The sequence below is a fragment of the Hibiscus syriacus genome, unplaced genomic scaffold, assembly GCF_006381635.1.
Source record: "Hibiscus syriacus cultivar Baekdansim isolate YM2019G1 unplaced genomic scaffold, ASM638163v2 tig00117012_pilon, whole genome shotgun sequence".
NCBI classification, from domain to species: domain Eukaryota; kingdom Viridiplantae; phylum Streptophyta; class Magnoliopsida; order Malvales; family Malvaceae; genus Hibiscus; species Hibiscus syriacus.
The window spans coordinates 2,693,280-2,719,948 of record NW_024063524.1 but is presented as its reverse complement, the minus strand read 5'-3'; the positions used below and the strand labels follow the sequence as shown (position 1 = coordinate 2,719,948).

Genomic DNA, 26,669 nt, shown 5'->3' with positions numbered 1-26,669 from the left:
TTTTATTATATAGTTTTGAAATTAAATGAAACAACTAACTACATTCAATGAGTGTGAGATATATTAAAAAAAGGAAAATAGGTAAAATTATTTCATGCACCACTAATAAAATTTGTTTTACAAGCTAGGTTCTAAACCTTCTAAACTTCTAATATTGTCATATATTTTATTTAAGATTTATGAGTTAGCATTTTAGAATTTAAGGTTTATATTTTAGAGTTTAAATGTTATAGATTGGAGTTTAGAGTTCTTAAATAAGAAACACAATAATATTAAAGTTGAAAATTTTCCCCGTTTAATTTTATATATTCAGACCAAACTGAAAAAATATAAATATATTAAAAATCATATGTTATAATTATACATTAAATTAATAAAAAAACAAGTAATTCAGATAAATTTTATTATTAAACCAATTATTTAATAACCACATCAGTTTTGGTTTACAGGTATAGTGATTGAAATAATAAAAATGATTAATCAAGGGATTGAAAAGTCATTTTCTAATTTCAGTGACTGAAACATAATTTAACCAATAATCCACTGACTGTAGATGTAGTTTATCCATAAATCATACGGAAATTTAGAATTTATTTTCAGAAAACAATTTTTAATTATAATTTTAGCATTTCTCATCTTTTTAATTCTTTATTTTAATTCTTAATTTAGATAGTAAAGTTTAATTTTCATTTAATTTAGTCCTAATTTTAGTAATCAAAATTTCAAATTTCAAATTAATATTTCATTTTTATTTTAATTCTATTTGGTTTAATCATCTTATGTGCTTTAAATTTATTTAGATTTCATTCAACCTTCATTTTTCATATTTCATTACATTTTTAGTAACATGTTAAATTATTATAATTAAATAATAATTGAAGTTTAAAATTAAATTATATTTTTTGTTTAACTTTACGTATATATTAATTTCAGTTTTTATTGAAATTGAAGCATGCCACCACGTATTGAAAAGTTCCCGACTGAAGGATTAGAAGGTGCACCGAGTAGAGATATAGGTTGGTACTTTGGAGATCCAGTTCCAAATAAGAAAGGAAATGTTGTATGTAAACTTTGTGGCAAAGTTTTGAAAGGAGTAATAACACGGTTTAAAGAGCACATTGCTCATAAAACCCGTGAAGTCGCACTATGTCCCAATGTCACCGGTATGTGAATATGTGATAGTGATACTTTATAATTTCTTTAGAAAAAAGATACTTTATAATTATTTTTAAATATTAATAATAAAGATTATACATTATTAATAGTGTGAATTATATTTATTTGATTACATGTATCATTAGAGAAAGCATGATGAAATTACTTAAAGAAGCCAAGGAAAAGAAAATGGACAAAAAAAGGAGAACAAATGAATTCTTATCACAATTAAGGGAAGAAGATGATGAATTCGTAGATGATGTTTTTGCTATGAGACAAGCCACTCAAGAAAGTATCCAATCACAACACGAATGGCATAGAAGAGAAGAATTCAGACGAAGTACGGGTGGTTGGGATAACATTTATGAAGAAGGACGATCTTCTTCTCTTGAATCACGTGGAAGATATCGTGAAGAAAGATCTGAATTTAGTTTAAGGGGAACTATACCTGAATTTGTTAAGAGCAAAAGCTCAAGACAACCAAAGGTTAGCGAGTCTATTTTAAAGACATTGCATAAAAAGATGGGTGAAGCTGTCTCGAAATTTATAATATTCAATAATATACGATCGCCTTCCTTTTCGATTAGCAAGCTCGCCATGGTTGTATAACTTAATTCAAGTATCAATGGAAGTTGGAAAAGGTGTAAAGCTCCCAATACCTTATGAGATTTCAGATGTGTATTTGACATCGAGTATGAACAAGTTCGTGAATGGGAAAATGAACTGATGATGCATTGGAAACAACTGGGTGCAACTTTGATGTGTGATGGTTGGACCAATAGTTTAAATCAAATGCACATCATCAACTTCCTTGTTTATTGTAGTAAAGGAACTGTATTTTGGAAATTTTTGGATGTCTCAAGCGTTTGTAGTAGAGATGCTAATTCTACTATAATTTGTTAGACACAGTTGTGAATTAGGGAAGAATATATTATCCAAATAGTGACTGACAATAAGGCAGCAATGAAAGCCGCTGGGAAAAGATTAATGTTTAAAAGAAACCATCTTTATTGGACCTCATGTGCAACTCACTGGTTAGATTTATGTCTTGAGGATATTGGAAAAAAGTCTAGTGTAGCAAAAGTGTTAGAGGAAGCGAAGAAAGTGACATGCTTCATATATAATCACATTTGGACCGTTGATTTGATGAAGAAGTATACTCACGGTAAGCAAATTCTTCGCCCTGCTCTTACTCGATTCGCTACTCATTTCATACATCTTGAGGAGATAACAAGGCAAAAACAAGGTTTGAGAGAGATGTTTAAGTCAAAGGTTAATATTTTATAATTAGTTAATACAATTACTGATTACTCAAATATAATACAATATTTAATGATTTTATTAGTTCCAATTTTTAAATAAGTTAAATTATGTTATTGATATTTTTCTCATTAAAATATAAGAATTCAGGGAATCAAAATGGGGACAATAGAAATCAGGGTCTGCTTATGAAGCCAAAAAATTGTTTTGGGAAAATATTTTTGGAAAAAAGCCGTTGATATCATAAAGGTTTACGAACCCCTAGTCAAAGTGCTAAGGCTTTATGGACGGTGATGAAAAACCAACAATTGGTTTTATTTATGAGGCTGTTGATATAGCTAAACGAGCAATTAAGGAAAATTGTCGATATTCCATCGAGTATGAAAGAATTATTGACAATAGATGGAATTTTATGCATTTCGACTTGCATTCAGCTGGTAAGATAAAATATATCATATAATTAATAGTTATTTTTTATTTTTTATTTTAAGTTTTATAATTTATATTATTATCATTTGAGCATAAATTGTGATTAGGTTATTTCCTCAATCCTCAATTTCAATTTGGGGTGGAACATTCTGAGAATGTATTAGCAGAAACATTAAAAGGAACAAGATCAATGATTGAAAGATTAGAACCTTCTATTGATAATCAAATCATAATGGTTAATCAGGTTAGATTCATTCAAGTACTATTATTTGTAACTTAGTTAAATAATTTGAAATTGAAATATTTTTCTCATTTTTACTTAAACTTTTGTTTATGCAGTTGTTACTATTTCGAAGTAAACACGAGACATTTGGTACTCCACAGGCACAAAGAGCTTGGAATCAAATGAATTCAGGTAAATAGTTAATTATATTATTTACTTTATATTATTTAATTATATTTGTACATTTTGATATTAGTTTGAAATTTAAATAATATTATGCAGCTGAGTGGTGGATGATATATGGCACATGTACTCCTGAATTACAATGATTATCAATTAAAGTGCTTAGTCAAACAACTTCTGCATCAAATTGTGAACGAAATTGGAGCACATTCAACTATATTCACACCAAAGCAAGAAACAGGTTGAAGTAAAAAAACTTGAGAAACTAGTGTTTACCTATTATAATATGAGACTTAAAATGAGGCATCAAAAAAGAATGAACATTGATGATATAAACGCTAGTTACAATCCTATCAGCCTTGATAATATCTTTGAAGATGTTGATCCACTATCATAATGGCTTCAAGAGAAAGAGAATCCATTATTAGATGGTGAAAATGCTGGTGTGTTGCCTGTGGATACCTCAGATGATGAAATGAATGTTGATGATCAATCTCAACAACAAAACTTATCTCATTCAAGTTCTAGTACAACACCAAGTCAAAGTGATGGGCCTGATGGTGGTGGTTTAAGTCCAATTGATGACAATGATAGACAGAGTGGTGATTGAGCTGAATTTAGATCTTCCTATCGGTATTGAAAAGGTATGTTTTTACCGGTAGTGGATTCCGTGATGCATCTAGTATAGAAAGAAGTGAACCAAGAGCTCGATCAAAAGGAAAAGGGAAAAACACCAAAAAAACATACTTCTGAAGGTTCTTTTCCCGGCAGAAGATCGACTTCTAGTAACCCTGGGTATAACAATTCATCTACTAGCACTCATGGTTTTTATCCACAAGGACAATCTTCATTTTCAACCTTCACATGGTTTTCATCAACCATTTCCTAATTATGGTGTGCCATATCCGCCTCAAATATACCCTCCACCACCAATGTGTCACCCATATAATGCCCCAAAAACTGATTTAAGGACTAAATCGAAATGAGTGAAAATATGAGGATTTATTTTTTTAATTAATGAAAGATGAGAATAATTAGGATTAATGGATTAGACTTAATTGTAATAAAAGATGATTAAAAAGGGTATTTTGGTCATTTAGATTAAATTGATTTTTTAAAAAAATCAATTATGGGGTATTAGGTGATTAAATAAGAGAAAGAGGGGGAATAGGAAGTCATCTCTTCCATCTTCTTCTCTTCTTTGCCGTGGGAAGCTCTCCTCCTTAGCCCAAAGGTAAGTTATGGAGAGATTATATTAGGAAAAATGGGTTTTTTGATGAATATGTTTGGGTTTAGTGACATGTTGAAATATGAGGGTTTATGGATGTTTTATGGTAGATTTGACTTGTCATCAGTCAAAATAAGAAATTCAAAGTGTTAGAAGCGAATTTAGAACATGTTGATAAATTGGTAAGATTCTTGGTTTTCAAATTTAAGAGAGAATATTGGATAGGTAAGTTTATGGAGAGATATTAGAGATTAAAGAAAATGGGTTTTTGAGTGATATGTTGAAATATGAGGGTTTATGGATGTTTTATGGTAGATTTGACTTGTCATCAGTCAAAATAAGAAATTCAAAGTGTTAGAAGCGAATTTAGAACATGTTGATAAATTGGTAAGATTCTTGGTTTTCAAATTTAAGAGAGAATATTGGATATTAAGGTGAGTTAGAGGGATATAAGTTGGCTAGAATAAGTGTAGTTAAGTTTAAAGGGAAAGAATGAGGTTATATGAGAAGAATTAAGTAAGTTTGGGTGAATTTTCATGCTTAAAATATGATTTCTGGGTAAGGTGTATCGGTACACATTTAATAGGTACCGATACACTCTTAAACGAAAACATCGAATGCAATAAGTGTATCGATACACAGGCAGTGTATCGATACACCCTTTAAATGAAAATTTTCGAATGTAATTTGTGTATCGATACATAAGCGGTGTACCAATACACTAGTCAAGGGATGTACCGATACCCTATATAGTGTATCGATACCTAAGGGCCAGAAATGTTAAGTTGGGACGATAATTTTGTAGAAAGATTAATAATAAGCATTTTGTTTATAGTTAAGTTATAATTGTTAGGAAATACACTAACAATTGATATTATGTATGTATGTAAATAAATATGAGATAGATCGAAATCAAGCTCCCGAGTCGAGTAAGGCGAAAGGCAAGGGCCAAGTCCCAGAGTAATCATCTTTCCAATCCGGATATTTAAGCAAGACGAACCAGGTGAGTGCATTTAATTATGTACGCACATGTTGTAATATTCAATATAACATGATTTATTGATGTATGTATGGTGATTACCCAATTACACTTTGTGTACTAAATGACACTTGTGTGTTAAAAGGATAAGGAAATCATACTGAGTGTATGGATTTACAGATAGAGCACTAAGCGTGCTAAAATGGTAAGGAAATCATATTGAGCGTATTGATTTCCAGATAGAGCACTAAGTGTGCTAAAATGGTAAGGAAATCATACTGAGGGTATGGATTTCCAGATAGAGCACTAAATGTGCTAAAATGGTAAGGAAATCATACTAAGTGTATGGGTTTCCAGATAGGGCACTTCATGTGCTACAAAGATAAGGAAATCATACTAAGGGTATGTATTTTCAAATAGGGCACTTTGTGTGCTAAAATGATAGAAAAATCATACTAATTATATAGATTTTCAGATAGGGCACTTCGTGTGCTAAAATGAGAGGGAAATCATACAAAGTGTATGATCTTCCGGATAGAGCACTGAGAGTGCTAATATGATAAGGAAATTATATGAATTGTATGAATTTCCTATGGAATGTATGGATTTCAATAATAATTGATAAATGAGGTTAATAGCATCAGTGATGCAAATTATAGTATATCTATTGGAATTAAAGATTCCTTGAAGGTTAAATATCATAATATAACTTGTGCATAGAACTGTTAACCGTGATTAATTATGCCTCACTAAGTAATACTTAACGTGTGTTTATTCCACGCGTAGGTTGAATACAGCTGAGTAAGGAGATATTTGGACATTCAGCCAAGGTCGCCTCATCAGTAACCGTATGACATAATGAAATGCTTTTGTCATATTTTAGTTGGCATGTAATAAATTTAGTAAAAACGTTTTAAAAAGTTTTTATGTTAAACAATGTATAATGGTAAAATGTTAAACATCTATTTTATTGTGTATGCAAGTTGATGCATGTTTTTTTATTATAAGTAAATTATAACGATATACAAAATAAAATAAATTTGTACGTATTTTTGTATAGTAAACTATTTTGGAAAGTGATATGATATCTGTATCTTGTATACATAAATGTATACGGGAGATGGGTGTTACACCCACCTCCACCTCACATGTATCCTCCTCCTCAAGTATATCCTCCATCTCAATTATTTGAAAATCAAGGTGAAAATGTTACATTTTTTGGATATATTTTTGGACAAAGACCACAGAGATCAAGTGGAGATCACTCTCAAAGTGAAGGTGAAGGATCTGATCTTCCTCGTTATTCCACTAATTGGTGAAACTGCTACCACCCCATTTCTAAGGTATGTTTGGCCTACTAAAAGAATCTATGTTTCTATGACATTTAATTAGTTAGCATTTTTTTGGATTTTAATTTTCATTGTTTGATTGGTTTTAGATTAAAAGAGAGACATCCATAATGAAGATTGTTGAACATCTTGACATAGTTAGGTTGCTTGCACGAGGTATGTGTTGTTTTAAGTATTGTACATCTTAACATAGTTAGATTACATGAGGTATGTGTTGTTTTAATTATTGTACATCGTAGTTTTATGCTCTTGCTTTAATGAAGATTGTTTTCTTACTTTAATTATTGCATGAGATATGCGTTATTCTTTTTGCTTACATTTGAGATATATATTATTAATATATATATTTATATATATATTATTCTTGAGTTTTTCAGTAAAGGATAACTCTTTGATAAAATGGTAAATAATTTCTTATCTCATAAAATAATTTCTTTATCTCATAATTATAGCAAAACTTATTTTTATCCATTTTAATTTATTAGATTTTTCCTATGTTGATAATCTTATTTCTTTTAAATAATAATGTATTCACAATTTCATCGTTAATTAATTATCTTATCCTATCATCAGATTTTTAAAGTCTTCTATTTGGTTAAACTATATTATATATATGTCAATTTCGCTTAGAAAATATTTTAAAAATCTTTAAAAATGATTCCTTATAATTATAATTATTTTTATTATGTTTTAAGATAAGTTGTGCAAAATTTAAAAAAATTTACGACCGCGACACCCGCAGTGAACGCGATGACATCCGTTATGTCCGCAATCGCGATAACACGACGCAATCGAAAACGTGACCGCAAACACTATTTAAAACCCTGGAAACAACAACCAGGGAAAAGGGAAGCTTAATGGTCAAGCTTTTCAAGCTCAAAGAGATGATAGCATTAGGCGAACTGTATATGTTTCTGATATTGATCAGAGTGTAAGTATAAACAATGGCATCATTTAGTGATTTTTTTTATTGTTTCATTATGATTTCGTGAAGTCACTTGCGGACGCAACTCTGTTGTGTCGAAGGGATGGTAAAAACTTTCATCGGTTTCTTTCTTTCCCTCTTTCCGGACGCAACCATTTCGTTTTGTTTTTCTTTTATCTTTGCTCAATGATGTCGTCACCATGTTTCGGATTCAGAAACCTTGAGAACTTTTAACCTTATTTCATCCCTTTGTTTTGACAATTTTGTCTTGCTGGGTTTTTTTTGGCTACCATTTAGTGTTCTAATGATGGTTATAAGCATGATCATATAGTACGATTGGACTAGCGGATTCACGACTTAGAGTAGTCGGTTTAAGCCGTATCTTTTAAGTGATAGCATTCAATAAATTTGAGATTCGAATACATTTGCAATCCTTTCTTTAAGTAGTTGATATACGTATATACGAGATGTGAAAATTCGAAACTATTAGTGCCAACGATTAAGCTATGATTTTGAAACTGAAAAAAATAAATAATTTAATTTTAGTTAATTGAAGTACTTGAATTGAAAACATATTTTAATAATAAATTTTAAAACACAATTTATATTTTTGTGATAGGTTGATTTTTAAAAATTATGATTTTAATATAAATATATATTTTTATTTCCATCACAAATTCTAATTTCCATCACAATTTATGTCTGAATACGATGTTAGATGCATTTCAATCGATTCCATGGTAGCATGGAGTGCGTACACTCTAAAGATACAACTGTCCGAATCTAAAATCTCTAGAAGAGCAACAATTTCTTTTACGTTCAATATAATTACTTAAATAAACACGATATAAATTAATATTTTATATAAATTAAGTTCAAAACCAATCTACACGGCCGTTAACACCTCAACTTGCAGTTGAACTATAAAGTATTGCCGGCCGAGCAGACAATCCAAAGTCTCTTATGTTTCATCTCATGTTTTCAATTTGTACAACACAATATATTCCAATGTTTGTTAGGCAAAGACGATGAATTTGACAAATCTGCATAATTGAGTACACGTGTCAAATAAACAAAATTAAGATTTAAACAATACTAATTCATTATTCATAAAGATGCGTTCTTATCTCAAACCACATTACGTCTTTTAAAAATTTATTATCAAATAGTTCAAAAAAAATATTATCGTATTCATGGTTGTGAACGTAGAAGTGGTGTAGTTGTTGATATAATGACGATTGAGACATGACACAACATTTCTCCGATCAATGGTGACGAGAAAGATGAGATAAAGAAGTATAGGAGGAGGAAGAAGAAGAGTAGAGGATAGAAGCTCGAATTCAGCATGGCTGCCGTTGAAGGTAAGATTAAGAAATCTGGGAAGAGGTGCTGCGGAATTTATTGGAATACAGAATAATGCTGTACGTTGACGACAATGGGAAGAACACAAGGCGAAACAAGAGGGAGTTGCCATGGCCGGCAATTCTATGTTTTGTAATTGAAGTTAATGCAGACAAAAATGGCTTCCATTGCGATTTGTTTAATGATCTTAAAGAGTTCGGCAGCTACCAACGACTGAATTGTGACAAAACTTCTTGCATATGTCTGAATACGATGTTAAATGCATTTCAATCGATTCCATGGTAGCATGGAGTGCGATACACTCTATAGATGCAACTGTCTAAACCTAAAATCTCTAGGAAGAGCAACACTTTATAATTACTTAAATAAACATGATATAAATTAATATTTTATATAAATTCAGTTCAAAACCAATCTACACGACGTCAACACACCTCAACTTGCAGTTGAGCTATAAAGTATTACCGGCCGAGCAGACAATCCAAAACCTGTTATGTTTCATCTCATGTTTTTAATTTGTAAAACACAATGTATTCCAATATTTGTTAGGCAAAGACGATGAATTTGACAAATCTGCAACGTCAAATAAACAAAATTAAGATTTAAACAACACTAATTCATTATTCATAAAGATGTGTTCTTATCTCAAACCACATTACGTCTTTTAAAAATTTATTATCAAATAGTTCAAAAAAATATAATTTATTATCAAATAACTAAGATTAGATGTTCTATCATAAGTTCAAAACTATGGAATAGTTAATCATCAACGGATGGCTCACGATAACGGTTTTCTCTGGGTGCATAGCAGGACTAATGGAATATGAAGATTTCCATCGCGTCTCCGGTGATTTCTTTCTTTCTCTCCGTCACGTCTCCGGTGGTTTCGTTCTTTCTTACTACTTTTTGACAAATTCGATCGCTTTCTTCTCATTATGAGTAAAGGCCCGATGGATTGGAGGAAGCTATTTGGGTGTACTGTGGGGAAGGATCTTGAATATTTTCCTCCTAGTGTTCGTGATGGGATTACAACTGTTCAACCTCCACCTGAAGTCCTTGAAGCTGGAATTTCTGAATGGAAACTCTACCTTGTGAGGCAATTCCTTGGTGCTGCTTCAAATTTTGCAACTATGCAACGAATTGTGGATAACCTGTGGAAGAAGGCCTGGTGGGTAATAGAGTTTAGGTGAGCTTAACAGGGAGTAATCTGTATGTTTTTTCCTTTAATTCTGAATCTGCTAGAGATTGGGTCTTAGAGAATGAACCTTGGCATATCCAGAATAAACCTTTGATTCTTAGGAAATGGGAACCGAACTTGAAAATATTAAATTTTGACTTATCTAGAATACCAGTTTGGGTCCACCTCTATAATGTGCCTCTAGAACTCTTCTCGCGAGCTGGTTTAAGCTACATTGTGAGTGCCATAGGAATTCCTCTTTCTATGGACTCTGTTACAGCTTCCAAATCATTTAGAGTATGCTAAAATCTGTATTGAAATAGGAGTTAATGATGATATACCTAAATATGTGGATGTGGTCTTAAGGATGGGCTAGCTACCTCGATTATGGTTGAGGTTCCCAGGCTACCATCTCGCTGTAGGAAATGTAATGTCTTTGGCCATAGTGAAAATGGCTGTATGAAACTAAAAAATCATGCTCCAGTTAAAGCACAAGTTTGGAAAAAGAAGGGTGAACATTTAAATGTTACTGTGGTGGAACCTTCTGTTGGAGGTATAAAGTTTCTGCAGGAAAAAGAATTGCCTGTTCCTAATGTAATGGAGGAGCTTAGCAAAAATACTGATGGTTTAACAAAAGAAAGTAAAGAACCTGATGTTGAGCCAATTGATTCTACTGTTAAGGAAGAGCACATTAGCCATGAATCCACTTTACCTACATCTGATGGTAAAGATGATACTCATCCCTCTATTCCTAAACATGGTAGGGGTAAACCAGTAAAGAGCAAAACAAAAGTGGCTTTAGCTGGATCCAAGAACAGATTTGAATTTTTAAGTTCTGTTGAAGAAATCCCTTATGCTCCTGAAGGTCAACAAAGAAAATTTCGAGCAGCCTCATTAGGAATGGCTGGTAATGTAAATGAGCTCAAATCGAAAAAGAAAGAGAAATTAGAAAAAGCAAAAAATGTTGCAGTTGGAGGTAGTGGGAGTGTTTTTAACTCTCTTTCTCAATGATAATTGGCTTTTGGAATGTTAGAGGATTAAATTGTCCTCTAAAACAAGACAAGTTTTAAGAAGAGCTAACCAGAATAAAGTGGATGTTTTTTGTTTGTTGGAGACTCAAGTTAAAGCTGAAAAGTTTGTGGTTATTCTTGGAAGTAAATTTAATATTTGAAATGTTTGCACTAACTATGATTTTGCCTTAAATGGTAGATATGGATCATATGGAAGAAAGGTTTTGATTTCTCTATTTTCCATGTTTCTGATCAGTGTATTACTATTAAAGGGTTGTACCTTGGTGTTCCTCTGGGTATAACTACTGTGTATGGTAGCAATGATGGCATTGTGAGAAGACACATTTGGCAGCAGCTGCGTGATTTGGAAAACTCTATAGGTCAGTTTCCTTGGATCCTGGGAGGGGATTTTAATGTTATTCTGCATTCGAATGAGAGTTATGATTATTAGCTTCTAGGACCTTTAACAACTCCTGATATGAGAGATTTTTAAGAAGTTTTCTTTGACCTTGACCTTCTTGACCACCCTTTATTTGGTTATTCTTTCACTTGGAGCAACAAGCAAAGGGATTCCTTCCTTGTTAGGAAGCTTGATAGGGTGTTAGTCAACCTTAAATGGGTGAGTACTTTTCAGACTTTCTATGTGGAATTTCTAGCCCCTGGCATCTCTGACCACTGTCTAGCTTTGGTCTGGCTTTCTAAAGAGGTACAAGCTAATCTCCCAAAACCATTCAAGTTCTTTAACTTTTGGACTCAACACCCAAATTTCATGAATGTGGTTAAGCAGTCTTGGCAAAGTCCTATTCAGGGCAACCCAATGCATATCTTTTTATTAAGCTAAAGCGTCTGAAAGTCTGTCTAAGGAGTCTTAATCACTCTTTTTATAGTGATCTTTCTAACCGGGTAAAACAAAAGAAGGTTAAATTGGAGCAACATCAAATTAAAACTTTAAGAGGTGAGGAAGTCATTGAAAATGAACTTCAACTGCAAAATGAATTAAAACCTTGAAGAAGCAAAAGCTATGTTCTTAAAGCAAAATGAAAAGGTACAATGGATAAAATAGGGTGAAAAATTCACTAAATTCTTCCATTATGTAGTTGCACTTAAAAATAAAAGAGACACAATCAGAGCCCTGGTTGATGAACAAGGTAATAGGCTGGAATCTTTTGATGCTATGTCTTCTGATGTGACAAATTTTTTCTCTAATTTGATTGGTACTGTTGATCCTGAGGTTAAAACTACTGATCCTAATCTACTGAAAGATATTCTTCAATTTTCCTTGTCTGCTGATAATTCTACTGATCTTGTAAAGGATATATCGAAGGATGAGATCAAGGAAGCTTTTTTCTGTCAAGGTAATGAAAAAGCCCCTGGCCTTGATAGTTTTATGCCTTATTTCTTCAAAATTTCATGGTCTATAATTGGTGATGATGTTACTGCCATAAAACAATTCTTTCATGAGTATTTTCTATTACCTGCTTTCAATGCAACTGCTATTTCTTTGGTGCCAAAGATTCCTAATACAAGTAAGGTTAAAGACTTTAGGCCTATTTCATGATGTTCTGTGGTGTATAAAGCTATATCAAAGATTCTGGTTAATCGATTGACAAGACTCATTCCTGAATTGATCACTCTAAATCAAATTGCTTTCGTTAAAGGAAGAAGTATTGTTGATAATACTATTCTTGCCTAGGAACTGGTTAAAGGCTATAGTAGAAAGTCTATATCTCCTAAATGCTCTCTGAAAATTGACCTTCATAAAGCCTTTGACTCTCTCAACTGGGTATTAATTTCTTCATTCTGAAGGCTATAGGTCTTCCAAGCATGTTTATTACATGGATTGAAGTTTATTTTTCAACAACTAGATATTCCATTTCTTTTAATAGGAGTTTGATTGGCTACTTCAAGGGTGCAAGAGGTATTATACAAGGAGACCCCCTCTCTCATTTCTTATTTTTTCTCTCTATGAATGTCCTCTCAAGACTCCTAAACTTAGAAGCCACTAGAGGTATGTTTGGTTACCATCCTAAATGCAAAAGAATTGGCCAAACCCATCTGTCATTTTCTGATGATCTTCTAATTTTTTGTAAAGGATCTATTGAATCAGTAGTTGGTGTTACTAGTGTTTTAGATTATTTTTATGAATGTATGGCCTCAAGCTTAATGTTGTTAAATGTGAATTTTTTGCTACTGGTATTTCCAATTATGCTCTTGAGGAAATTAAGTTCATTGCTGTTTCAAACTTGGATGTATTCCAGTGAGATACTTAGGTATTCCTCTGGTTACAAGGAAACTTTCTGACAAAGAATGTTTTGTTCTCATTGATAATATTAATTCAAGGTTGCATCAATGGTCTGGAAGGGCTCTGAGTTATGTAGGCAGACTGGAATTATATAGAGCACTGTTGTTTAGTATTGTTAACTACTGGTGCAGACACTTAATCCTGCCACATTCTGTTATAAAGAAGATTGAACAGCTATGTTCATGTTTTTTCTAGAAAGGGGCAGACAAAGCATCATCTGGAGCAAGAGTGATTTGGAAGAAAATATGCCTTTTGAATCTGAAGGAGGGCTTGGTCTTAAAGATATGAAGACTTGGAATAAAGCATGTATGATGCTTCTAATAAAAAATATCCTTGCAGGTGAAGAATCTTTGTGGGTGGCTTGGCTTAAAAGCTATGTTCAATGAAAATGATTTCTAGAATGTGGAAATTAGATCCCATACTAGCTGGAGCTTAAGGCAAATCCTTACAATGATGTCTGAGGCTTTTCTTGTTCTGTCTTCTGGTGCTAAAAAGGCGACTGATATTTGGGATGTGATTAAGGTGAAGGTTACTAAAATACCATGGCAAAAACTGATTTGGTTTCCACTTCACATCCCAAAACATAGTTTGATAATGTGGATGGCGCCTTTACTTGATAGACTCCCTACAAAGGAAAGGTTGCATCACATGGGGCTTATCACTGAATGTCAATGTGTTTTTTGTGATGTTGTTCTGGAAACAAGGGACCACTTGTTCCTTGAGTGTCCTGTGGTGATTCATTATGGGAAGCGTATTCATTCTTAATGGCTTGCAGAGTAGATTTTTGTCATGGGAAGCTCATATAGCTTGGGCTTGTGCTACTTGGAAATGTAAATCCTTACTCACCTCAATTACGAAATTGCTTCGAATGCTCTAATCTACATTTTATGGGAGGAAATAAACAAAATATTGTTCCAAGGTCGATCAAGAAATGTTGAAGAAATGCTTCATACCATTAAGAAATTCCTGGTATACAATTAAGGGGTTGGAATATTAATAGACTAGATAATGTTAATATTACTCTTTGTAATCATTGGGGTATAGTATGATCGTTGATTGTTTTTGTAAGTAGGGTGATCAATGTAATCAGAACTCTGATTGTTTTTGTAGCAATTATATGCTCTTTGGGTAATAAAATCGAATTATCCAAAAAAAACTATGGAATATAAGCTTTTGATTCTTATTGTTTGTCTGGTTGTTGTCATCAATGTTAGTTATAGTGTGAATATTTAATCGAATCGAGTATATTAAAATATTTTTTAAAAATTATTTTAATATATAAATTATTATTTTATGCTCTAAATTTTTGTGTAATTTTCTTATTGGTTCCTTGCATTTCTTAGGAACTAGAATTTCACTGCAGGCTATTTACAATCTTCATATCTTGATTACAACAACCTTGAAGGTAAACAATTGTTTTAAATATTAAAGGTCTATAGTACTTAACAATGGTCTAATAACTTCTCAATAAAGATGTGTTTGAATTGAATAATTAAAACTATTTGTAGCTTTCATAAATAATAAATAAAATAAAATTTTCATGTTTAAGGAAAAAAAACAAAAACAAATGGAAAACAAATGCCCACAGTGCTCAACAAGGAAACTAAGGATATGCTAGAAAAATATTAATATATATATATAGATTTAGTTGTAGGTTTCTTTTAACAACTTAACAATCTTTTCTTGTTCAATTGTTTTTTTACAAATATATTTGCTATCTCATTTTCAATACGATATCTGAAGCATTTTAGATTAAATGAAAGGTAGAAGAAAAAGTTCTGAATCATCTCGGATTTAAAGAGAAGTATTAAAATTTCACCTACTTGATTGACTTCATCGTTGTCAATGAAAATCTTGAACTATCAAAATTCAATGTGTGCCCCCACAAAGACCTTACAATGATTTTGAAATCCAATTATTAGAATTCATACCCATAAATTGGTGGAACCATGTCCCGCATAAAAAGTAAAATCTTAACAAAAAATTTTAGAATTCATAATTCAGAATTGAAAGAAATTTATCATTTGGGTAAATTCTTCTTGATTTTCGCTCAATATTTGTTTTACTGAATTTTTAGCACTTCCCTTGTACACAACAAGGATTAAACTCAAAAGAATTTATATCTCCTCGGAAAATAAAAAAATATATCATAAGATTTTGGTGCTGGGGATTGTTGGTTGTATGTCTCCCAGGATACAACAACTAGGTGATCAGCTATAGTAGCACAATTGTAGAGATCATGAACTATCCTTGCCTTCGACTATCACCGAAAATCTAAGGAGAGAAAATATTTTTCAAGAAAGTAAAAGTTCTTGAATTCTGAGATCTTGAAAAACTTATGAAACTTGTTCTGAAATTGTGTTTAACCTAACAAGTTAACTCAGTATTTATAAGGGATTTTTAAGAGAGATTTACTCCAACTAAATATCTTTTGATATTCAAATTTAAACAGATAATAATATCTTTTAATTTGAAATATTCAAAAGATAAACTCACCTTTTACTATTCAAACTTAAATAGATATTATTTTAATTTGAAATATTATAAAGGATATAGTAATTTTTAATATTCAAAGTTAAATAGGTAACAAATACCTTTTAATTTGACATATTCAATGAATAATTATCTTACTAATATTTAAATTAAAAATATCTTTTAATTTATAATATTTAAAAGAAACATGAATTTAATTTAAATATTAAATCTATCAATGAAATTGACTCTTTTCCAACCTAGATCGTATTCACAACTGGGAAACCATAGTGGTTCGTTAGGATCTACGTGAGAGTTGAACAAAGATTTGCAAAATGGTAGAGAAACGGTCTCTTCGACAGATTTTTGTTGCAAAACAAGCGGTGGACAGAGCAGAAGACTTCATTGCACGATGGTTGGCAGGTCCTTCTCGATAGTTGTTTTATGTAAAAGTTGTCTTCAATAATTTCCAAATAATTGTGGTTTAATGTCTTAACCCTCTTCTGCCGTCTCTTTTTCTTATTCCATTGTATTTTGGCTTTTTCTTTTTGTTGTACTTGGATTTATCCTCGCATTTGGCGGGGTTATAAGAAACTTAGATTAAATTAATTTAAACATTTAATATTATGATGATTGATTTATAATATACTTTATATTTAAGTTATTTATTTATTTTTACATATTCTTCCAACTAAACCTTTCATTTCAAATATTAAAAAAACAATATGTACTTGTAATTTTCATTTGAATATGACTTGCTTTCCACGGTATGCGAAGACTCTTGACGCGGACTTGGGTAGAATTTGCTTTTATTGATTAAGCAAACAAAACAGTTTAAATGTTATCCCGTAGTTTAAATTATAATTAAAGTTTATAACCACAATCGTAAATTAAACACATAATAAAAATATTTTATTAAACACAAGAAAACTAGTCACTTAAGATCACACAATGACCATACAAGGAAAAATTAAAAAATCTAACCAAATAAACTCGAACAAAAGGAAAATACTAACAGATCTGACCACATCGACAAACGAATCACAAAAGTGAATAAAGCTATTAAAAGACCATCGACAAACAACAAATCAAAATCGAGCGATGTGAAAATGCTATCCACAAACACAAATCGTATATCCAAATTCAATTTCATGGTCCAAAGTAGGGAAGATCATCATGATAAAAAATAAGCGTCATCTTGATCAGTTGTGATGATGTCATATCCAACCCTGAAAAAAGAAAAAAGAAAACAACGGCCAAACAACATAAAACATGACATAGAGGCAGAGAAAAACATGCCATAATGGTAGAAGAATACGTGCCAAAAAGGCAAAATTATTAAGAATAAAACAAAAGAAATTAAAAAGGCAAAGGTAAAATAATGAATAATGATGGTCGACACCCAGTATCAAGATTAGTGTCACCGGCCGATCAAAAAGATGAAGAAGAAAAGAGACTACAACGACTGACGGTTAAGGAAAAGATAGAAAAAGAGAAAATCGGTTTCAAGTTAGATTATTTATGGTCAAATTCAATTTATAATTTTAATTGAGATTTTCTTGGAACGAATTGAAAATAATAAAAGTATATATTAAAAAATCATAAACAATTCGTATTGCATATTAAAGTATTTAAATCTAATTCTTGTAATAATTTAAATATTCAAATTACTCAAATAATACGTTAAGAATCAAGGTTTGCAGTACATGGTTTGAATAATTGGAATAACAAAATTAAAATTAAAATGGTAAGTTACATACGACATGAAGTAGAAAACAATAGAGAGAAAAAATCATTGAATCGTGACATATGAGTCCAGACATGAAGTCTTAAAAGAGTATATCATTTCTACTCTTCAACTCGAGACTAAGTCTTAAATTTTAGGCCTTCCATTATGTGTCGTGTATTGTGGTTGGTGCCTTCTTATCCAAATTATGACTCAAAGGATACCTTGCCTAAATCCATCTTATTTAAAGACAGTGAACTGAAGCATTAAACCCAGTTGTTTCTCTCTTCATGATTTGCATTATACCCACACCCAACCTTATGGCAAACACTCCCTTCCTCCCTCCTCTTATGTTTCTACTGCTATTTGCAACCTTTAGTGCTACTTTCTCCGCCAACATCACCACCGATCAATCTGCCCTTTTAGCCTTAAAATCCCATATCACTCATGATCCCCACAACTTCCTAGCAACCAACTGGTCCACTTCTACCTCTGTTTGCAATTGGATTGGTGTCACTTGTGGATCCAGACACCACAGATTTTGCTCTAAATTTATCAAGTATGGATCTCACAGGCACCATCCCATCTCAATTGGGAAATTTATCTTTCCTTGCCTCCCTCAGCATTCGTAACAATAGTTTTCATGGCTCTTTACCTATTGAGTTAACTAATTTGCATCGTTTGAAATATTTGAACTTTGGTAACAACAGCTTCAGTGGAGAAATCCCATCATGGTTTGGTTCCTTTACTAAACTTCAAGACTTGCTTTTGTACATGAACAACTTCACTGGTGTTATCCCGTCCACTCTTGGCAATTTGTCAAAACTTGAAAGGTTAATCTTATACATCAACAATCTCCAAGGGCAAATCCCCATGATTCTGGGAAACCTTTCAAACTTGGAAAGGTTATTTCTGGATTATAATTCTCTTTCAGGTCCCATAGTTTTCTCAATCTTGAATTTATTTTCACTAGTATAAAGTTTATTTTATAACTAATGTTATCATTGCAGGCCATCTACTCTAACTTGAACAATTCCAATTTTTTTCTTCATTTTTTGTTGTCTAATTTTTATATACAATTGAACCATCAACCAATTAATATCAAATTAGGGCAGACTAAATGAATAAGTCATAACCTACATATTGAAATAAGTTGTTAGTCTTCTCTGAATCAAATACCTTGGAACTATTTTTATATTTCTGTAGTTTTTAATTTTTTAGTCTCTTAATATAGTAATACTTTTGGCTATGAAAAAATAAATTAGTTTCACATTTCAGACTTCTAACTACTTGAATCTGATGCTTAAAAAACTGTATGTAATATTGTCATGTTTAGTTCTTGATTTATTTATTTTTTTGTATGCTTCAGTTTGTTTTAGACTTGATACTTCCAACTATTTGGAGCTTTCATAAGTAGTAAAATAATTTAATAAAATTTAATTTTTTTTTAAAAAAGAAAAGAAATGCAAAACATATACCTATAGCTCCCAACAAAAAATAAGGATATTCTATAAAAAATATTAATAATTTTTGAAAAATTTAATTATATTTGTTTAGATAAAATTTCATCAGATATTGAAAACCTGACCTCTCTCACATACATAATTATTTTCTAATAATGATTTTTTTGATAAATATATTTTTGGATTGAATAATTTCAAATATTTGCAACTTTCATAAGTAGTGAAATATACTGAATAAAATTTTCAAGTTTAAAAAATAAGGAAAGAAATGGAGAACAAATGCCTCTAGTTCTCAACATAAAAATTAAGGTTTTGTTAGAAAATATATTATTTTTTGATCAATTTACTTATATGTTTAATGCAAAATTTCATTAGTTATTATAAACTTTACTTATCTTGAGAATAATAGTCTTTCTTTTAACAACTTGAAAGATATATTATCATCTTTTTTGAGATTTTATATCTTTATCGATATTGAAACTAACAATCTTACTGTAGGTCATCTAGAGTCGGGAATACTTGATAACCTTTCTAAATTACAAGTATTAAGCTTGGAAGGAAACCAGATTTCTGGTAGCATTCCCAATAGTTTATACAAGTGCAAAGAGTTAAAGGTTGGACTGATTATTTATTGTGCAGGTCTTATTCCTTGGTCAATCTTCAACATTTCCTCTTTGCAAGTTATTTCTTTGGGGATCCAACAATCTATTTGGTTCTCTCTCCTCCAATGTGTTCGATTATCTTCCTCGATTACGTTATCTTGAATTGGATAGCTGTCAACTTTCTGGAAGAATTCCAATGAGTTTATTCAAATGCAAAGAGTTAGAATATATATACTTGGATAATAATCATTTACAGGGAACTGTGCCATTAGAAATCTCAAATTTAACTTCACTTCAAATTTTCACCATTGAAGGAAACAACTTTTCAGGTAACTTAAATGACTCATCCTACTTTAATAATGTATTTAAACATAAAAGATATATTTCCATTGAATTTTTTTAATTATATTGTCTTAATTTATTTTCTTAATATAGTAATATTCTTGGCTCAGAAGAAAATAATACATCTTTTAACTTTTTATTAGGCCAAACTTGTGCAACATATATAATGTCTTGAATTGATGAAAATAATAAAACGCATTCATGTCTTGTAATCGGATGTGGAGATCACTAAACCAATTGTACATATTTCTTAAGTCATATTATTTAATATGAGACAAATAGAGTATACAAGTTCTAGTTCAAAATTACCTAAATTCTAAAAATATAAACATAAAGATACTCAATCACACTACTGTAGACATAATATAAACATAAAGATACTCAATCACATTACTACAGACATAATATACTTAGTTCGTCAAATTATTTTTGACAAATTTAATTTTACATTTCAGATACAATTCCATCGGTTATCGGAAATATAATTTCTCTAGAAATTATTGATTTTTCAAAAAACAACTTGACAGGTATAATATAACTTTCCTTCCTCTTTTTGTTGTTATTTTGTTATATATTTATTAATTAGCTATAAGAATTTTTGTCATTTGACGTGTCCTTTTGTAATCAAACATAAGTCATTTAAATATTAAAACTCAGATAAATCCATTCTAAAATGATTTAAATTTAAAATATCTTATTTTTTCAACTCGAAATGCACTAAACCAAACTTCCTTGATTTTTCCAAAATTTGGTAATTTGTTGCATGTCATGTGATATCCAAGTGAATTTTTCAAAAATATATTTGCTGATTCTCTAGCAAAAATGATATTTGTTTTACATTCCTAACTGTTGGAAAGTGTACTGATTTGCAATTGTCATCTTTTTGTTTAATGAGAAGAATATTTAAAATCATTTTAAAAACAGTTATATATTTTACTACAATTCAGGCTCCATAAATGGTATTGTAAGAAAATGCCGGATGTTGTTAAGTAAATTAATAAACATTTTTTATTTGTTTTAAAGATTATTCAAACTTCTGATTCAAACTCTATTTCATATTTTATGCAAGGCCAAATTCCTTCCTCAATATGCAATTTGAGTTCCCTTGTGGCTCTCATTTTATGGAATAATGGTTTGGATGGGACAATTCCGGAATGCATTGGAACTTGAGTTCTTCTCTTTCATACCTTGACCTACGAATGAATAATTTTCATGGTAAAATACCTGAGAATTTTGCTGAAGGTTGCAGCTTAAAAAGTTTTCTAATCAGCAACAACCAAGTCGAAGGGTCACTACCACGATCTTTGGGTAATTGTAAAGATTTGAATCTTCTTGATGTTGGGAACAACTATTTAAATGACACTTTCCCAAATTGGTTAGGAAATTTGGATCAGTTACAAGTGCTTGACTTGAGATCGAACAAATTCTATGGTAAGGTGGATAGCTCTGATGTTACCTTCACTTGTTTGCGTGTCATTGATCTCTCTCGTAATAACTTCAGTGGCTACCTACCTGTAAATTTTTTTGAAAATTTGCATGCCATTAGAGAAGGGAATGAAAAGAAATATAAACCAGAATACATGGAAGAGGTAACAGCTGGTGGAGCAACATATATTGTGCTAGGTTTATCTTTTACAATGAAAGGATTGGAAACAGAGTTTGAGTACCTATTAACCATTTGGATGGCAATAGACTTCTCCAGCAACCAATTCATAGGAGAAATTCCTAAAACAATTGGAGAGCTTCATTCACTAATTGTCCTAAATCTCTCTCATAATTGTTTAACAGGTCCTATCCCAACATCATTAGGTGATTTGTCAGAACTTGAATCATTAGATCTCTCATCAAACAAGCTCCATGGAAGAATTCCAACAGAGTTTACAAATCTTGGATTCCTAGAGGTGTTAAACCTTTCTCATAATAATCTCGTGGGACCCATTCCTCAAGGAAAACAGTTGGAGACTTTCAGTAATGATTCCTACATAGGAAACTTGGGTTTATGTGGATTGCCATTATCAAAAAGTTGTGATAATGATGAGGGAACTCCAGCCAAATTTGATAGAGATGATGATGATGATGGATTGAATTGGAAATTTTCTATACTGATGGGGTATGGATGTGGGTTGGTGTTGGGATTGAGCATGGGATACATTGTATTCGCAACTGGAAAACCATGGTGGTTCATTAAGATCTACGTGAGAGTTCAAAAAAGAATTGCAAAAAAATAAACAAGAGAACTCTTTGACGGATTTTTATTGCAGACCGAGAAGTGGAGAGAGCAGAAAACTTCATTTGCATGGTGGTAGGCAGGCCCTTTTCTATAGCTGTTTTATATCTATTGCTGCGTGGGTGCTTTTTTGTATGTATTATGTTTTCCTGCACACTCTCCTATAGCAGCGTTCTCTTGAGTATATCCACCTTGTAATAACTATCTTAATCGTCATTTTCTGGGTGTTTCACTTTCGTTTTAATAAATTTATAGTGGGTTAATTTCTTTCAAAGATAGAGTTTGGCAAGAATCAAGGTAGGTAATAAGAATTGAAACAGAGGGATGCCTGTGGTGGCTCCAACGAATGGATTGACAATGATAAAATGTTGGTCTTCTGCAGAACATATCTAATAATATTGAAACAGAAGCAATTAGACTAAAGTTTCAAAACTTAATAATTTAATGTTAAGATAACAATTTCCTTGTTCAAAAATCTATATCGACTACTTTGTTAATAAAATAAATTTCTTTGTGGTAGAACCTTTCTGAGTAAATTGTTCGATTGATAATTAAGGTTGTGGGAGATCAGTTTATTCTTGTCTTAAGAAAGACGAGTTCCATGGCCGATCACCTTGAAAAAGCGGGTCTAAGTAAAAATGAATTATTCAAGGCGGGGTAGTAATGATAAGTGTTTAGGTTTTTGGTTCATTTGGGGCTGCTTAAATATGTGTTTTTATTGAGGTTAGTGAGCAGCAGGTTGATTTAAAGTAAGATGGTATATTGATTTAAAGTACGATGATACATTCTGCTTGTGATGCATTGGATTCCCTTGTATTTAGTTTTGACCTGGTTGGGTGTATTCTTTTCCATCATTTAAATTTAGGAAGTTTTTTAAGTTCAGGCGTATATGGTTTTTAATAAAATCTTTTGCCGAACAAAAAAAATTCTTTGAGTTTACTATCAGTATTTGACTGAAAGATTGTTAATATTTACACTTTATCTACACTTAAATATGATCTCCCGTTGAGATTTTAATTTCGTAATTTTGTCAAGAGTTGTCGGACAATTTTTGTACGCTTAATGATCTCTAAGTTTATAATGGGTTAATGTTCTTATTCGTAAAAGTAGACAAAGTCAAACAACATTAAATCTCGTTTCTTACGTATATCATATTTTACATTGATATCGTTTTGCGCATATTTTTGCATGCATGCAACTATAGAAAATGTCATAGTTGATGTTTATTGATCTAATATATTTTAGTTTTATATTTTACAGAGCTAATAAATTAAATTAATTTAAACATTTAATATTATGATGATTGATTTATAATATATTTTATATTTAAATTATTTATTTATTTTTACATATTCTCCCAACTAAACCTTTCATTTCAAATATTAAAAAATAACAACATATCACCATTTAAAAAACAATATGTACTTGTAATTTTCATTTGAATATGACTTGGTTTCCACCGTATGCGAAGACTCTTGAGGTGGACTTGGTTAGAATTTGCTTTTATTGATTCAGCAAACAAAACGATTTAAATGTTATCTGGTAGCTTGTTTATTTAGTAAAATCGGGTTATAAGTTTTTTTCCATGGAAACCCCAAATTTTATTAAAAATAGAAAATATCTAAATTACAGTAAAATTTTACAATCGCAATTTTAAATTAAACGTATAATAAGAATATTTTCCTAAACACAAGAAAACTAGCCACTTAAGATCACACAAGGACCATAAAAAGAAAAGGTTAAAAAACATAACCAAATAAACTCGAACAAAGGAAAATACTAACAGATCTAACCGCATCAGCAAACGAACCACAAAAGGGAATAAAACTATTGAAAGACCATCGACAAATCGTAAATCAAATTCGAGCGATGTGAAAATGCTATCCACAAACACAAATGTGACACCCCAAATGCTATCCACAAACACAAATGTGACACCCCAAAATTGGGCCTAAAATTTTTCAAGGAATAAATTTTTATAAATTCGGGACCAAAGTGAAATTTTGGATTAATATTAGATTCAAATACAAAGTAAATAAATATGAAGGACCTATGGCATAATTTTTCTATTTTTCTTTTCATGGGTTAATATAACCCTAAATATGGGGGAAAGCTAAACACATTCTCTCCATCATAATTTCATTTATAGGAGGAATCTTTCATCGTCAATCTGTCACTGATCGTTGCTCCGTTTTTGACACCTCTCGCACTATCATGTTCCTTGCATCGTCCCGAGTCCATCGGTTTCCTTCTTATCTTCGTTGTCGTCGGCGTGTGAAGGGGTAAGGAATATCAAGTTTCCGATGATTCGGAATCGAGCTCTCCGCCGTTCAAAATTGTGAACCGCGTGGTGGGCAGCTTTGAAACCCGTTGACCCGACCCGAACCGTTGACCCGACCCGTATCCGACCTGACCTGACCTGATTCGGCCCGGTCCAATGTTGACCGTTGACCGATCGCTGACCGTTGACTTTGACCAAAAAAGTCAAAATTTTTAAAAAGTCATATTTTATGTTTTTCGACGTCCTGAGTCCGATTCCGAAGTTCGTTTTGTCACATTCTGACCCGAAAACCCCGAATTGAGCTCGTCAACCCAAAAATACTTAGTATTTTTTTAGCATTTTTGCTTATATATTTGAGATGTGGTTATGGAATTGATCCAATAAGATATTTTTATGAAGGTACTCATGTTTCACCTGAACGAGGGTCAGTTAGGTATGGTGTTTTCCGTTCGTCATATCCGCCCAATCCGCGTTCTACGATAATTACCCGTAGGTTTCCGTAAATTATTTAAATAAATGTTAAAATTATTCATATTAGGATTCCGATATGGATTTTTCCGATTCATAGGATCTAGCGCTGCCGCTGATCGTGATCAACAGACTCAGTAGTAGGCTTCTCTATCCGATTTCTTAGATTGTTACAGGTGTGTTTCATGACGGTGCTACCTAACAGTGTTAAACTATCTATCTGAATATTGTTTATTTGATACCTGATTTACTACATGCTTCTGATATGAATTTTGGTTACTGTATTTTTATACTGATTTCTAAATATTGCTTATCTGAAATCTGATTTACCGTATATTACTGATTTGATTTCTAATCTCTGTATTTCTGTATATGATTTACAAGCTTGAAACATTTTCATGTTTTAATGGATTAATCACCATTTTCATTTGAATACATTCATGTTTATTACTATCATTGGGGGGTATTGTTGGAGGAAATATATCTGCAGGCTCCTCGGCTTTGTGCTCAGGGCCTTACTGGTTGTGTGGGTTGGGTGTATGGTTCTGGGAAACCTACACGTTCAGATTGTGAAAGGATGGGGGTAGTGTTCATGTTTTTAAAACATGTTACATAAACCGATTTTATTGAAATATTTTATCAGATGTTTTTATACACTGTATGGAGCACACTGGGCTTTTTGGCTCATTATGTAAATTTTAGCCTTTTCAGATAACAACAGACTGTAAATTAGTATACTTGGCATCAGAGGAGATCGACTAGTTTTACTTTTGTACGACTGTATATCTCTATTTGCCTTTCAGTTGTATTTGGTGACATGTGTTTTGCTACCGTTTTGGATATATTTGTATTATCGATATTTTATTCTGTAAATGTTTTATACGGGTTTCTGTGGTATTTTGATATGTATATGTTTTATACAGGTTTTAGATATATATTTATACATATATTTTTTAAATATAAAAAGAATCTCTTAATGCGATATGTGACCGCCTTGGTCTGGGCCTAACATTCAGGCCGGGTCTAGGGGGTTACACTTGGTGGTATCAGAGCTTTCAGTTTTAAACAATTGGACTGTGGATGAGTTATAAACTCAGGATTTTTAAGAAATTTTGATATTTTCAAAATCGAGCGATGTGAAAATGCTATCCACAAACACAAATCATATATCCGAATTCAATTTGATAGTCCAAAGTAGGAAAGATAATCATGATAACAAATAAGCATCATCTTGAAAAAGTTGTGATGATGTCAAATCCAACCCTAAAAAAAAAAAAGAGAAAACAACAACCAAACAACTAAAAACATGCCATAGAGACATAAAAATGTGTCATAAAGGCAGAAGAACACGTGCCAAAAAGGTAAAATTATTAAGAATAAAAAAAAGAAATTAAAAACAAAGATATGCTATAATAAGGAAAAGAAAAAATATTGAATACCGACGGTCGACAACCAGTACCAAGACTGGTGTTGCCGCTGATCACAAATATGAAGAAGAAAAGAGAA

General features: G+C 31.6%; 1 protein-coding gene and 1 pseudogene across 1 annotated transcript; both read left to right on the top strand.

Moving 5' to 3' along the window:
- Positions 1-18,064: 18,064 nt before the first annotated feature.
- On the top strand, positions 18,065-18,855 carry LOC120195443 (annotated as a pseudogene).
- A 2,486-nt stretch (positions 18,856-21,341) lies between these two features.
- LOC120195371 (receptor-like protein 9DC3) lies at positions 21,342-22,415 on the top strand. The gene has a single exon (XM_039197418.1). The coding sequence runs from the start codon at positions 21,342-21,344 to the stop codon at positions 22,413-22,415; it is 1,074 nt and encodes a 357-aa protein (XP_039053349.1).
- Positions 22,416-26,669: the final 4,254 nt, after the last annotated feature.

Bases quoted from the DNA above. Each gene is read 5' to 3' on its own strand.
- LOC120195371 (XM_039197418.1), top strand. From the start codon at position 21,342: ATGCATTGGAACTTGAGTTCTTCTCTTTCATACCTTGACCTACGAATG.